The 15209-nt window shown below is 37.5% G+C and overlaps 1 protein-coding gene across 4 annotated transcripts in view; it reads right to left on the bottom strand.

Annotated features, from left to right (window-relative positions):
- The window catches only part of mew (multiple edematous wings), a 213610-nt gene that overhangs the window by 151816 nt on the left and 46585 nt on the right, over nt 1-15209 (bottom strand). For 2 of the 4 annotated variants that reach the window (XR_010752546.1, XM_066398576.1), the window contains exons 2-14: nt 10132-10259; nt 8352-8372; nt 4728-4823; nt 4498-4675; nt 4021-4229; nt 3631-3838; nt 3098-3395; nt 2690-2925; nt 2011-2426; nt 1486-1643; nt 1076-1311; nt 499-1027; nt 214-432 (exon numbers count right to left, since the gene is read on the bottom strand). Coding sequence is in view for 3 of the 4 variants with exons in the window: in XM_066398576.1 (XP_066254673.1) it covers nt 214-432; nt 499-1027; nt 1076-1311; nt 1486-1643; nt 2011-2426; nt 2690-2925; nt 3098-3395; nt 3631-3838; nt 4021-4229; nt 4498-4675; nt 4728-4823; nt 8352-8372; nt 10132-10259 (2932 nt within the window). In the remaining variant the exon portion in view is untranslated. The remainder of the gene's footprint in view (nt 1-213; nt 433-498; nt 1028-1075; nt 1312-1485; nt 1644-2010; nt 2427-2689; nt 2926-3097; nt 3396-3630; nt 3839-4020; nt 4230-4497; nt 4676-4727; nt 4824-8351; nt 8373-10131; nt 10260-15209) is intronic. The other 2 variants (XM_066398600.1, XM_066398589.1) reach the window with 2 other exon arrangements.

Raw genomic sequence — 15209 nt, 5'->3', positions numbered from 1 at the left:
ACGATAATAAAAATTCTTTAAGTTTTGAATCTCCAGGAAATCGAGAGCGTCAGAGGCTAACAAATTTCTTGACAGTGGCGAATGCGGGTGTTTCTGGCGCCATCTAGCGGAATGCGCTCTGTACTACACCTAACCAAAGATTATTGAAGATACTGTTGTTTTGAAGCATTCTTTTAAGATTTTATTCTAAAAAAGTGGATGTTTGATACTTACAGAAGCCACTGATACTTGATCTTTTTTTAGATTGAAACTCGTGTCCCAAATATCCACTTCTGCATTGGATTTAATTTGAACCCAGTCTACTTTGCTGTAGTCTTCCACAAGGGTAGAATTCCATAACCTCGCCAGAATTTCTATGTAAACTTGATTTTTCTTCTTTAATCCTTTTACGTAGCATACGATATCTAAGCAGCTTGCCGATCCTCCACAATCCTAAGAAAAACCCCCAATGAAAACTTCTAATTTTCCGCAAAATGGAAAGTATTTATCAAATCATACCATAACAACAACTTGTCTCTTGACTCCTCCCTTTTTAATTTCTTGTGCTTCAACTACGTATTCGAGATCTCTGCGCCCTCTTTCCAAGGTGGTATCATTTTCATTCTCGACGTCACTGAAACTATCAGGAAGAAGAAGGTTCTCTGGCTCTTCTGAGGAGCCACTCAGCCTACTAAGATTTAGCGGATTAATGCCGCCGTCTGGAACTTTGCAGAAACCCACATCTTCTCCTGAACCGCCTGGGGAATAAAATTCCATCTTTGCACGTTCACTTAACGTAAAAATGAAAAGCTTGCCTTTAATCTCCGGTAAGCTTTCCAAATACAGCAACCATTTTCCTTGTTTTTTTTCCTTCCCAGGGCTGACTTGATAAGGCCACTGTATTCTCACTCTAATATTAGGCAAATCCCACTCTCCACGATTGTCCAGATAGTAGCGGTGAACGACTCTGGATCCAATGTCTTCTAGGTTTCTCATGGCAGATTCACCCACCACCTCTCCTCCGAAGAAGAGGTTTGTATTTCCTTTCCTAAAGATAAATTTTATACGAGTGCAATGGAGATCAGGCAAAACTTACCCTATTATAGTATAGTCCGCAATCCTCTGCAAAACCACTGTCAGTTTAGCTTCAGTGCGCATTGAAGTTTCTTTGGATGTAGAGTTGACTTTCAGTGTGAGATCAAGTATCTGTTCTTTGGTATTTTTGACGATTTCGAAGCGCAACTTCAATTTGGCACTAGCTCGGGCTTGGAATGGATTTCCGAGATCACATACCACTAAGGTGTCGTTTTTGAATGAGCATTTTACGTTACTCTGCAAAAGCAAATTGATACATTATAAGTGATATGTATTAGTACACTTGTGCGAATTAGGACGTAATTTGAGGGTCACTAGTTCAGCATAATAATAAGGAACCAGTACCTCTTACATCGTTGTGATGTTATAAAATCTTGCTCTTACTATTGGTGATGCGAAACGCAAACTTACATGTTTCTCAGTCTTATTTACGTTGATATAACTAAGGGCAGTTGGATGGAACACAAACAGTTTGGCTTGATAGGCAGATTCCCCCTTGTTTTCAACGATAGCTTCCACGATAAATTCTTTGTCAATGGAATCCACTATGTATTGATCATATGCGTCTTCTGGCGGAAGAAAAAAATCACCGTTAACTGCGATTAATCAAAATAGAGTATGCGTTCCATAATTGAGACGGAAATGGTTAAATTTAAGATGGAACATCTCTTGAAGCACTGACTTGGTTTGGGTACCCTAGTGCCACAGAACATATATTTATCACAGAAAGTTCAGTTGGCGTCCCAGCATTGGTCTGGTCAGATCAAAGCGCATCACCAACAGAACTTGCAGCGACCAATGTTCACAATTCTGTCGTTTGAATGTAAGTAAAGTTGTTGCTTTCGCGGCTTTTGGCGATTTATGAGCTTAAAGTCGACGACTTGACGTTTCCGTTTCAATTTCACATTTATATCATTCATCAACATCAAAACTCACTTTTCAAATTGGTTCCTGTAGTCAACACTAAATTGCTTTCGCATACATCATCAGATCCACAGTCTTTTTGGAATGTGGCCTCAAACTCCACGAGGGACGTAGTGTTTAAAATTGGCGTGTGCGGCTTTAAGTCGTTCTCCAAGGTGTATTTCACTTTGAATTTGATCGGCGACAGTATATCACTCACTCCCTCTTTTACATAAACTATTTCCTGCTGGCAGAACTCTTCAGATATATGGTTGACTACAATTGTACGAGTATTCTCGTTCTTCCTGTTGTCTGGATGCAGATCGTTTCTGAACCATATTCTAGGGATGATTTTCTGAATTTCGGTAATATGGTATATTACGTTGAATGAATAGCCCGGAGCTGGTGTGAACCCTCCCATGATGGTGAAACAAGCCTTAATGGAAAAACTGTAAAATGGAAATTTTCCATTAATTGGGATTTTTGTTAGTTCATTAATGGTGTCTAACAATAAAATTTACAATCTCAAATCTGATGTCACGTGGACCTGGTGGTCGTTAGCCCTGACATTAACGTACGTTTCAAAACTGAGGAAGAAGATGTGTCATTTGTCAAATTCGGCCAAGATGGCTGAGTAGAATTTAGATAAAATGGCGGATGAGAATTTTGACAGCATTTAATTCAAAATGAAAACTGATTAACGTGCACTTACCAGGTATTATTTTGATTGTTTCTGTCGCTAGCACAGCCTTTTCTGGAAGCATTGATATTGTGCATGTCGTTGCTTCTAATGTTGATTTTGATGTCTATAATGGGTCTCGTGAGGAAGAGCAGTGCTCTCTCTGATTCGTAGGCACCAACTAATAAATCTGGATAACCATTTAAGTCCATGTCTAAGCCACCACTCAGCGAGTATCCAAACGTTTTCAGTTCTTTGAAACTCATGACCTAAAGAAAATCACACTTGTTAATTTCGCTCCTAAGCTCTTCAGAGTTTTCTACATAAAATCGCATTTTTTACGATGAGTGTAATCTAGGATAACGAATAAAAGAATAGATTCCCGGGATTATCATCATGGCAATTTTTTATTGGAAGAACGGTTCTTCTCTACATTCTTACCTGTGATGGTTCGGCTTGGATGCCTTTCTCAGATCCCAAATAAATATAAACTGCGCCATGTCCATATTCGTAAGGAGCTCCAATGGCTACGTCGTTGTATCCATCCTTGTTTATGTCTCCAATGGAAGTCATGGCGAAACCAAATCGCGACTGTTCAGTTCCATAGAATACAGCGTCCGATTTACACTCGAGCTCCATTTTCGACTTTTCACAGTTGTTGAGGTGGTAATAGACGTAAACTGCTCCGCCTTTATTCTCCGAGTAGTAAAAGGGGGCGCCTACTAGCAGGTCATCTAATCTGTAAAATTAAGAGGTAAAAAGATTTAAAAAGTTTTAAATCCTTTACGGAGCAGAGAATGTAATGTTTCAGTTGCAGAAACGTGACAAAATGGTGAATGTTAATAGCGAAATTGTATTTTACAGTTATTTTTCTTCATTTGCCATCAAACATGTATGACTAAAAAGTATTTAAAAATATACATTGCATATGTAGCGTTTTAAGTGAAGAGGATGTGGTATATCTTAAAACTTACCCATCATTGTTTACGTCCACAACCAAAACTTCGTAACCGAAACTAGAGGCGAATTGTTCCCCCGTTATGACAAGAGATATAACAAACTCACTACTTGGTGGCTTTTTATCGAAGAAATACACTTGTCCTACCATTTGAGATCTTGGTGCCCCTGCTACGAACGTGTAGTTGTCTTTCGCAAAGAAATGGCCACCTCCAACACTCATACCTGCACAGCAAGGCAAAAACAGTAGAACCTGAAGTGAACTCTCAACGTTACAGTGTGTCCAAGATATGATGAAGATGTGTAGAAAGAGATGTTTGCTATGAAGGCAATTTTAAGCGATATATGGTAAGAATCTTGGCCACCTTGTAACCTCTACAATATTCGGAAAGCTTTAGGTATTTTACCTAAATAACTGTATTTGTCAATTGGAGTTGGATTGTCGTTCAAAGGCCCTTTATAGATATTCTTGTCCCTAGACAGGAAGTCTCCTTCAACAACCTGGGAGAAAACGGTGCCTCTCCACGTGTAAGGGCCGGGTGCTCCTACCAAGGCACTATCACCAACAAAGGACGTACTCGTTCCGATTTGACAAAATCCGTATTGTTGGTGCAGTCTGAAATATGACAACAGTTTCGCATGTTTATTATTTTTATTTCGACTTGCGTGCGGTAAAATTTTACGGCACTAGTGCGGAAAAGTTTACTTCAGCCCAGTCGCATGGGTGCGAGGCGTACTTTGCCGCACCGAATACACGCTTTTCACAACACTAAAACTGTATTTGGTTTTTGCTCTAGAAAAATTGCTCTATAGAAGAAAAAGTCAGAACAGCAACTTCTAGCTACGAATCTACGGACGACTCAATTGTTATCCGGTTTACTCACTTATCTGTGGGAAGTCCTTTGCAGAACTGCAAAGGATTTTCCTTTATCTTGAAATCGGGCTCTAACATGTAACACAAGCCTTGACCATAATGGAATTTCGAAAGGTCAGGACTTTGGATGTAGCGATGGGCGCACACCATAACCTTTCCTCCAGGTTTTTGAGACTGTATGGATACACCTAAAGACACATCAATGGAAAAAATGTGTAAAGACAAATTTGGTACACCTACCAAGCCACTGTCCATCTTTTATTTCATCGACTTGAGGTGGTTGTAGTTTAAAGTGAGTGTCCAATTCGTCATCTTCATCATAATCAACCGAGTTTACTGCGGAAATGTTTATTCAATTTAGTTTATTTTGTCTTGGGTTTAAATCGGGAAAGATTGATGAATCCATTGAATTCTTCACTCAAATGAAGTATTGTTAAACAACGGTAAGAAACCCATGCGAATGTCAAGGTGAATCTTCCGATAGTTTCATCAACCTTAAGGAGGGCATTGTTAGTACCATTAAAAAAGGATTTCGTTTGCCGGATATTAAAGGAATAGAATGGAATGGTGCCATGATTCACGCGTACTCGCTCTAGATTATCCAAAGGAACCTCATCATTTAACTATCATAAGACGGCATTAGAACATGAGACGTTCTGATAAAGGAGTCCTCAGACCTCCCCAAGTTACTGAACAACTGGAAGTTAGGGAAGAAATTTCAGAAATAGATTTCTTTAAGCTTTTAGGTTTCTCAAAAGTTCTGATAATTTCCACTTCAAGATATTAATTCAAGTCCATGGACTTCATATAAAATTCCTCTCTCAGCTTTTTTTCTCCTAAATATGAAGCAAAAATTATCACATCCAGGATTTCCAGAAATGAGAGAGCCTCTTGAGTAATCACTTACTTTCAATTTTTCAAGCATTTCAATCTGATCCACTTCCGAAAATCCTATTGCTTTTGGGTATACAAGATGTCTCGAATGCCATATAACAAAATGCAGTTTTTGGACCTTTTTTGACTGGAAAATTACAGGTATTTTGGCAACGTGGTGAGGTTCCATTGTTCCGTTCGTGATTCATGGTGTATTCAGGCACCCGCACCAGTGCGCACTTGTGCAGCAACCTGATCGACTTTTTTGACTGCCTTTGCTCGACCTTTTTTAATTTAATTACCTACCGTTTGACTTTTTTCATCATTTTGCTCTCCACTTCTCCATGAAGGCATTGCTTGATTTGCATTGATCGGAGATCAACAAGCAAAATTAAGCAAACAAAATCCTTTTTTGCTCGTTTCAGAAAATCTTTAGTACGATATTCTACAAAGAGGAAATGTTTGAGGGCTTTCAGAAAGAAACTTTTTCTCACATTTGCTCCGAGACAGTCTTTGATGAAATCTCCCTCTAGAAACTCCTTTCTGAAAGACCTCTGCTATTTACAACACTATGCGATGTATTTACATAACGATTGCCTTAATTAGAAAAATCACAAAACAAAGCCTAATACTGTATGTAAAACTAGGTGAAAAAATAAATGCAAATGTGAAAATGCAAATAAAAACAACGCAGGCGAGATATTAATTGTCAAGAAAATCATTCGTTTAAATCAAACATTATTCAAAACGTGTTCACACATTGTGAAGATTTTCAAAAGAGAAACAAACCCTCCTTTGTCTGCGTGGTGAAAACCGCCAAAGCAAAAACTCAAAAACAATTCGTCGTGGTCTCGTGAGTTAATAAAAATGAGTTAAAGAAGGTTTATTATTTTGGTTACTGGATTAACTTAATTTCGCTAAAAAGCTTGAAAACCCCAAATTTCTACAGCGTTATTTCGGCTGTTAAACGTTGAGTTAGACTTACCAGTTTCAGAATCTTTGTCATTTGGATGTTACTAAAAGCTTTTGATGAAGCAATTTTGAGTTTTAACAAAGGAGACCGAAACTAAGAAAAAACATCCAAATGTAAAAATTATATAGTGAATGTTGAATTTTTCAGTTTTAAGTTTCTGTAGTGTAACTGGAAAATTTATTAATAAATTTATTTTAGTTTTGTTAAAAAGTATTCCCAACTATTGATACATAAATGTAAAACATTAGAAGTATGTTTTTGCGAATTCCTTGGGTTAGATGTTTCAATTTTGAAAACAAATCTCAGTTGCATAAACCACTTTAATAAAAATTAAAATGAGAAAAAGCACGTTTCTCAGGTTTTACCACGAAATATTTTATACAAATGAGATCTTGTTAGTTCAATTTTATCATTCTATTATATCCCATCTCAGTCATGCTGTCAGTTTCTGTTGATCAAGTACCAATTTTCCTTATCATTTTAGGATTATTATAAATGCTCATTATGTGAAATTTCAGAGAATATGTGTGCAACAACTGATAAACAGCTAATAAATCTTGAAAATTGTGTTGTTATGTGTCATAGATTCACTTAATTAGAAACCATGTAAAGGATGGCTATAACTTTGAAATTTTTCACTAAAATTCAGCAAAAACGTAAAACTTTATCAAGCTTGAACTTCATTGAGATTCAGGAATGAACCGATGGCAAATTTAGTAGAATTTCAATAAAAGTGCCAATGTTTTTCAGAAAAGTGAGCGTATACGTATACGTAAGCTTATGTGTATGTCAACCTTTACGTAAAAATGTGTTCTCGAAAATCTGTTGGTTTTCCTAAATTTTTTAGGTAAGAGAAATTTTGAACTTTATCAAATTTTAGCTCTGTTTTGCAAAAGGAACGAACAAAGCAACGAAGGAAATTATATTTGAACGATCTACGAAAATTTTGTGAAAACCAAAAAGAAGAATAACATAAGGATGAGTTATTAAAAAGAGTATAATAATCGATTCTGATAGTTTGTAGATCATTAAGAATTTCATAAAAATCGATTGCCTAAAATTCATTGTATTAAAAAAAAAATTAGTGAGTCGCTAAAACTGGGAGTGGAAGAAGGAAATAAATCCTATAGAGAAACGAGTATATGGTAAAAAGTGAAGGCAAAAATTGTATGGCAATGGAACTCTACAACTTTAAAGTAAAAAATAAAAAAAAAAAAAAATTTAAGTAGCAGAAATCTAAACAAAAGGACGTAGCTTCGACTCATTATTATAAATCGGTATAAGACTTAACTTAAAGATCGTTTAAACACAACGTGATGATCGATTTCGATGGAATAAATTCGATCGATTTGAATGAAACACATTTCGACAATTACCATCATATCGACACGTCATTGACAAGTATGGCTAGAAAGAGGGCAGACGAAATCAATAAAATAAAAATAATGAAGGAAGAATAAAAATAAGGAAATAAAAACAAAAATAATAAAATTCAGATGTTTTAATGACACCCAGAATGAAGATTTCATTATAAATATCAATTTTTTGTGAAACCAAACTACTTCAAAAGGCTGTGGGGTGATGAAATGATGTATTATGTATATGTATAAGTAAATATTTACATTGGTTAAGCAGATGTGTGTCAAACGATGAAGCCTATTTACACTGTTATACACTCAACTGTTAGCTTTAAATAGAAAATTGGGGGCTAATCTTTAAATCTCATGATACTGAAGTGAGCTTCGCATTTGTAACCCAATTTTCCTTTATCCTTTTCGCCTCCAAAAAAGGCGCTTTTCAAGAAAATATTAGCACTAATGACCAAGAAGAAAGCTTAAACCTGGCCCCGAACCTACAGATCACCTGATGTGAATTAGAGCATCAATCCTTCGCGCACTACTCAAGTGCAGGTGTAAAAGCATGCAACTAATGAAAAAATAGCAAAAAATACTCATGCTATTACCGAGACGGTACCTCGTTTTGGTACCTTTCAATTTCGGTTTGAGACCACCACTTACGCTTAAAAATTCCTCCGGAACCTGCAAGTGTAACCCGAAAACAAAAATATAAAAATTACTCCTAGAACTCCATCAAACTTTTACAAAGAAATTTTTTTGGTAGAGAAGATGTAGTTGTGTGTAGATCACTGTTCTTGGACGGGCGTTTGGACTGCCTTACGGATCATGAATAGCAGTAATTTTAAATTGTGTGTGGGACGCTTTAGAAAGCAACAGTTGCAATATCAAATACAAGAGAGCGAATATGGGTTAAATGTGGCGTTGAAGTCTCTTTGTAAAAGCTTGTTTGTGGAAGTAAAAATCTACGCAAAAATATAATTGTTTGTGCGAAAACTAGTCGAACACCTACTACAGCATATCAATACAATAGTTATAAACTATAGTTTTTCATGAGGTGTACAAGAAACGTTTTGACTGTTTAAAATGTGTGGGACCCCTTAGGCAAGGAGCCTGTTTTATGGCTTGTACTCATAGTGCTCATAAATGCATTTTTTTTTGTTTAAAAGAAAACCATAACTCAGCGTACATCACTGGGGGCAAATCGACTTTCCCTGGGGGCTAAACATCAAACAGCTAGTTCTAACAGACACGCGAAACATCTAGTAGGGACTCTAACCCTTATCTAACCTCTAGTTTAGTGTTTATACAGAATAATCTACAAGTAGAACTTTAAGAGTTTGCAAGTACAATAGTTCAGTTTCAAAAACTAAACAACATTAGAAAACCTCTACGTTAAAAAATCGATTAAAAAGTAAATTTAAACTAAAAAAGGGGGTCTTACACCGGTCCTTTTAATGCACCAATCATTATGGCTATCAGAAGCAATTTTCACGTGTTTGTTTTTATTAATTATTATTTTTAATCAAGATAATCACATTTACAAGGTGTTTCACTACTGCACGGCACTATTTGTGGTGCGTATTCTCTAGTGCAAAATAAAGAAAAAAAGTTCATATAAGCATGTGTCCGGTCTCGATCGGTAGCGGCGCTACAGGGTGTTAAAAGTTAAGAAAAATTAGGTTTTTATTTTATTGTGCTTGATCTACTGCAGATAGAGTTTCAAATTTTATATGCGTGTTAGGTAATAGGTGCTGGTAATAGGGGTCCGTAGATTTGACTGAATTTATAAATGAATTAATTTATAGGGCGATTGAACAAAATTCGACTAAAAATCAAGAGACAAAATTTAGGTAATAAATTTAAAAACTCGAGAAAAATATTAAAATTCACCAATGGGGTGCGAGTAAATTCTTCTAAAGGGTTTTATGGGTAACCTCAAACATTACCCTGTATGGTAGTTGGAGGCAATCTACTCTCGTATTAAGCAGCACCTATTATCTAATACGCATGTAAAATTTAAAATGCTATCTGCAGCAGATCAAGCACAATAAAATAAAAACCAAATTTTTTCTTATTTTTTAACACCCTGTAGCGCTGCTACTGATCGAGATTCGACACACGCTTATACGATTTTTTTCTTTATTTCCCACTAGAGAAAACGCACCTCAAATAGCGCCGTGCAATTCTGAGACACCCTGTATAATGAAACAGAGAATGACAATTAGAACCACTTCTAACTGTTTTTTATGAACGTATAGTTCCGTGTAACTGTACGGGACGTTTCATTCACTTTTGTGCAACACTGACAAGCAAAATGGCAATTTTTCGTCCTCGTGTTCTCTTTTGAGAAAGTAGCTTCAGGAATAAAATCTTTGAAATATTAAATTTAATTGAGGTGTAAGACCCGTTGCTTCGAATGAGGTATGAGACGTATACGTACCTCTTAGACCATCAGTCACTATCTGTTCGCAGTCTTGGTCGTAATTAGAAATGGGGCATTTGAACAACGCTCCTGAGAGGTTGGTCCCTGGTTGCAGATTTTGGCCTAAGGGGGCACCCACTAAAATCCTGAAAAGGAAAAAGGGGAGTAAGTATTGGGTGTCTTTTCCTAAAATTTATCATCGCCCATTGCTGTGCATTTAAAGAGAGAAATTGGTCTTGGCTAACCTGAACTAACCTGAACTAACCTAAACAAACTCATCAGAAAATTTAAGTTCACTGTGAGTAATACGATAACCAGGCATTTACTAGAGAAAACTCATTCAAATTTCAATAACCCGAGATCAATTTCAGTCAGTTTCCTTAAGTCTGGTATTGCATGAAGGTGGAAGCATCCATTACAAACTGACCACCTCCCAACACTGAAATAAACAAATGTAAAAATGATTTACCCATGATCGGAACAATTGACGTCGTGGTCTCCATGAAAATGGTCAAGTTTGATGTCACTTTTGGATTTTAAATTTTAGTAGAAAGTCACAAATGTTCTCTGCCTTTAAAGCTCTAAATTTAATACGTAAATAGCACTAAGCATGTGATATTGTTTTTGGAAATTTATCAAAATTCTCGGTTACTGATTGAGAGCGCTGAAACTCATTGAGGATGGGCACCTCAAGGTCTCGATCTGGATGCGTGGCTACTTCTCCCAGTGCTGCTTCCAGAGAGGAAATGACGAGGTGAGCTTCCACATTTTTTCCACTAGTGGTTTGCCAGTGGCGTAATTCCCAAATTAAGTCAAATGATAAATTCATTTTGTCCCTCTAAGTTGAATTCCCCATATTTTTTAACAGTCGGCGCCGATGTCGACGTCGCTCCAAGAGGAGGATGAGGTGTCGTTCAGGAGTAAAAACACCAAACCCCTTTCTAAATTATTTGCGAGTATTCAGGAGAAGGCACTGCGGGTGGCCCCAACGTAAAGTCGCTATAGAAGGGGCCAAAAGCTGGTAAATACTCATTTTGAAAAACGCGGTTGATGGTTGATATCCGGTTTCTTGTAGGTGTAAATTGGACCCAGCGGAAAGGCAAAAGTTTTATAAAGAAGCTTGTTTGATGCGAAGAAGGGCGAAAAGTAGGAGACGCAGAAGTCGCAGGAGCAGGAGTCGCAGGAGTTGCAGGCCGAGGAGCAGAAGTCGTAAGAATCGTAAAATGAGGAGCAGGAGCAGAAGTTGCAGGGGGGGTAGACGGAGCAGAAGGATTAGAAGTCATAGAAAGGGTAGAAGGGGGAGTAGAAGCAGAGGTTCGGCAAGGAGGCGAAGGGGACACCGTACAGCAAAATGTTAGTTATGGGGTGGTACGGATTCTTTCTAACCCCCGGCGTAGTCTCACATGTATACGTTTGTGGCTCGATGAAAAATACAAGATGTCTGAAAAATACAACATGTCTTTTAGCGATTTGGTGTGTTGGGATCAACGGATAGTTGCTAAGAGGGATAAATTTCATAACTTAAATAAAACAAACCTTTTAATTGAAAACTATAGAAGTTATAAAAAAAAATTGCAGGTCGTTTGGTGCCTTTTCTTCAATTTCTTCAGGATCCTTTTACCACAAAAACCGACTACTCATCCAATTAAATAAATCCCCAGAAAAATTACCATATACCCATTTGATTCAGGATTGGGACACGCGATTATCATACTATTTTTCAGTCAAAAAGCAAGCATTACTGCTGCATGGGTGCGCTCCAACCGAGACAATCAGGGTTGGAAAAGGGAATCTCAAGGGTGGTTATATATACAAAAGAATGTCCTTTAGACAGCCACGTGGCTCAGTAATGGTAGTGATAAATAGGGTTGACAGCAGCCAGTTGAAGGGCCGAAAAGGCAAAGCCTAGGTGGCCTTACCACGAGGATAATTTCAATGAAGGAAGGACGAAACAAGGGCACATCATCGGTTACGTCTTGATTTCTGTGGAAATTACTTTCTATGGGCGAATATTTGCATATCTAGTGGACAATGTAAATCGTCCAAAGTCTACTAGTTTGTAACCTAAATGGAACGGAATTAGGGTTTGTATTGCACACGTGCATATACAAATCGGATATTTAATGGAAACGTCCGATATACAATGCGGACACACCCCGAACTATCGAAGAATGTCTTTATTATGCCCTTCCTGGCTAATTGATTCCCAAAAGAAAATGATCCTCATTCGACCCTTGACAGCTCTACCCCATTTAATGTAAATAGCAGAATGCACGAAATGGAATCGAATGACGATCCGGTTCCATTGTGCACTTTGCATTATCTTGATTTTGTGAATTTGGGGCCAAATGGACAATGAGCTGTTAGCAAGCTAGTTTTTATCTCAACCAGAAATCAGTCCAAAGCTAAGGCTGCCCCCTCTAGGGTTATATGAAAGTCAGTTTGCCGGGGGAAGTACAGCAACGGCGCATTAATGATTTGACCTTTGGTGACACTTTCGCTTAAACTGGCTCAGATCTTGTTTAAAATTTATGAATTTTTCGGGTTATTCTGGTATGGCAACATCACGTTTTAAACAATTTTGTTGTCTTTAACCTCCGGGTAATTTAAATTGAACGCATATCATTTGCGTAATTTGCTTTTGAAAATTAATTAAATAGGCCACCACTGCCAGTTTCAAGGTTTGTTGAACTTGATGTTGGACGCTAAATATATCTTCATTAGAGCGTCGCCAACCGCAAACTTCCTCAAAAACATTAGGCATTTTTATATTTGCCAAAACTATTTATTCTAATATAACATAACGTTTCAGACCTCAATTGCAAAGCTCCGAGAGTGGGCCTATGTGGCTGTGCTCATGAATATCATGATATGTCATTGCTGGTAACTTTATACACACGCCGAAAGGGCACTTGGACATTCAATGAACATAAAATCCGCTATCTCGACAAGATATCGCGTTCGAGAACAATGGCTTGTAATTTCCAGATTATCGATGCAACGCGATGTTGCATTTAAATCCATTCAAGAGGGATTAAGTTCAAAGAAGGAATTACTGTTCCGGGTCTCGAAGGAACCATTGGATTTGCTAAATTAGCAATCTAGCCATCAATTATCGAGCAAAAAGATCAATCGAGAATTGGTGATTTAGACGATTACGCTACACCGCCATCAAGTATAACATTTTCTTCGTCACCACCAGTCTTACCACTCGTAATCAAAGGAGCCTCACTTTGGGAATTCGTCAGGACAAGAAATTTGAAATTTCAAGAAGTGCTGGAGCCCACTTGGAAAATGTGGCGATGACGTATGTGAAATCAGACGTTTCGATTTTTTTGCAACCATCATCAACTTTGGTTTTTCTCATGGGCGTCCTCTGGAATTTCGACATTCTTTAATTGAATTGAAAACTGTAAAAAACTACCGGGTCTTACTATTTTCCTGTAAAATTCCCACAGATACACCTCATGGGCAGGCCCCAGAAATTTCTAGATGAACCCTGATATGTCTCGAGGCGTGCTGCAATATTGTTAAAAAAGGAACAAAAAATCGATTTGTCTCTCGAAGGGATATGTTCATACCTTTTATTTTATTTTCATTTGCGAAATATCCCCTTAAATTTAAAAAACATAACTTAGGAATGCTGCACTTTCATTGAACGCCCTGTATATTTTCATATAACGTTCGAATCTACGAGCACTTCTTTCTGCGCCTCTCGTATTTGCTTTGTAACTGTAATGCTAAAAAGATAGTGGTCATTTGCACCCTGCTGGGACACCCTGTAAATAATTGAAGGAATGGTGATGCCAAGTCAACTGAAGCACCTTTAAAATTAAGTCAAGACGTGATGTCCCTTCTTAGGTCTTCCTCGGTTCCTCTTTTCCTGTGGAATTTTATGCTGAAACGGTAGTAACTGCCACCTGAACTAGCTCATAAATGAGACCACCACGCCCAGATAATAAAACCTTGTTTCTTCAAATAATTCTTATTTTTAGATCCAGTATATTACACCTCGTCCACAAACAAACCAGTTAATTGCCTTTAACAAAACTAGATAAATTCCGGAGGAATGCACTCCCTCCTTCTGCTGGTTTTATGAGCCAGACTCTATAATTGTCGCTCAACCACTCCCTGGGACAATTTCGCGACCGCAAAAGGTAATTTTCCGGGTAAATTTATATCGGTGCGTGTCGTATCAACATTTGTTTAAGGCCTTTTAATATCTCGAATGTAGAAAATGTGTTGCAACTACGCCTAAAGGGAAATTTTTACCGAGATCAGACCAAATGGCAGACTGTGGGCGAAATCGTGCTGTATATTTTTGCCAGTCGATTTTGCAGAGGTGTGAAGTGAAAGATTTATTCTGATTTATTAACATGTATGGTGAAAACGCTATGTCAAGCAGTTAAGTTAGTGGTGGCTGTGGTCAACTAATCTCAGTCCTAACTGCCTTGTAGCAACCCAACGGATACGTTGGATGCTGTTCATCTTGTTTGCAACCAATATAAACAGTATAATGGACGTATGTAACCATTTTCTTTAACTTCCTCGTCCTCTTCTTCTTCCTCTATGTCATTATCATTCAGCATTAATATATGGCGATGGTTAATAGCCTCAACTTGTCCACATTATCATTATCCATTCCTCTTTGTCACGCAATTCAAGCCTCGTGGGAGAGCCTTAGGGACTCATCAAGTCAGACGTAATAGTGTTTTGTAAGAAATGCTTGATCGACTTGAAATGGAGAATTGATTTTTATTGAAATTGATGCTTTTCCAAACCGATTGATGCTTGAGGAAAGTTCACAAAAAATATCTCACCTTCATAGCATTAGCTCAAGTGGATTGATGAACTTCTCTGCCCACAATTTATTCTTGAAGGTCTCAAAAACTGACCTGGATTTTTTGGATCAAGATGTTCAGGTTGGTTCGGCTTGGTCCGGATGATTTAGGGATTTCAGAATGTTTTGTGGAAGCTCGTTTCCTTAAGAAAATCGCAATACAATGATTGAGGAACTTCCAGATTTATTTAGAAAATTTCATCTTTTTCGAATTTTCTTTTTGGAAAATCAGTCTTATCCAGATTTATTTAGCCTG

The sequence above is a fragment of the Euwallacea similis genome, chromosome 1 (genome assembly GCF_039881205.1).
Source record: "Euwallacea similis isolate ESF13 chromosome 1, ESF131.1, whole genome shotgun sequence".
Taxonomy (NCBI): domain Eukaryota; kingdom Metazoa; phylum Arthropoda; class Insecta; order Coleoptera; family Curculionidae; genus Euwallacea; species Euwallacea similis.
Note: the sequence above shows the minus strand (reverse complement) of the source record. Positions and strands in the feature narration are given on the sequence as shown.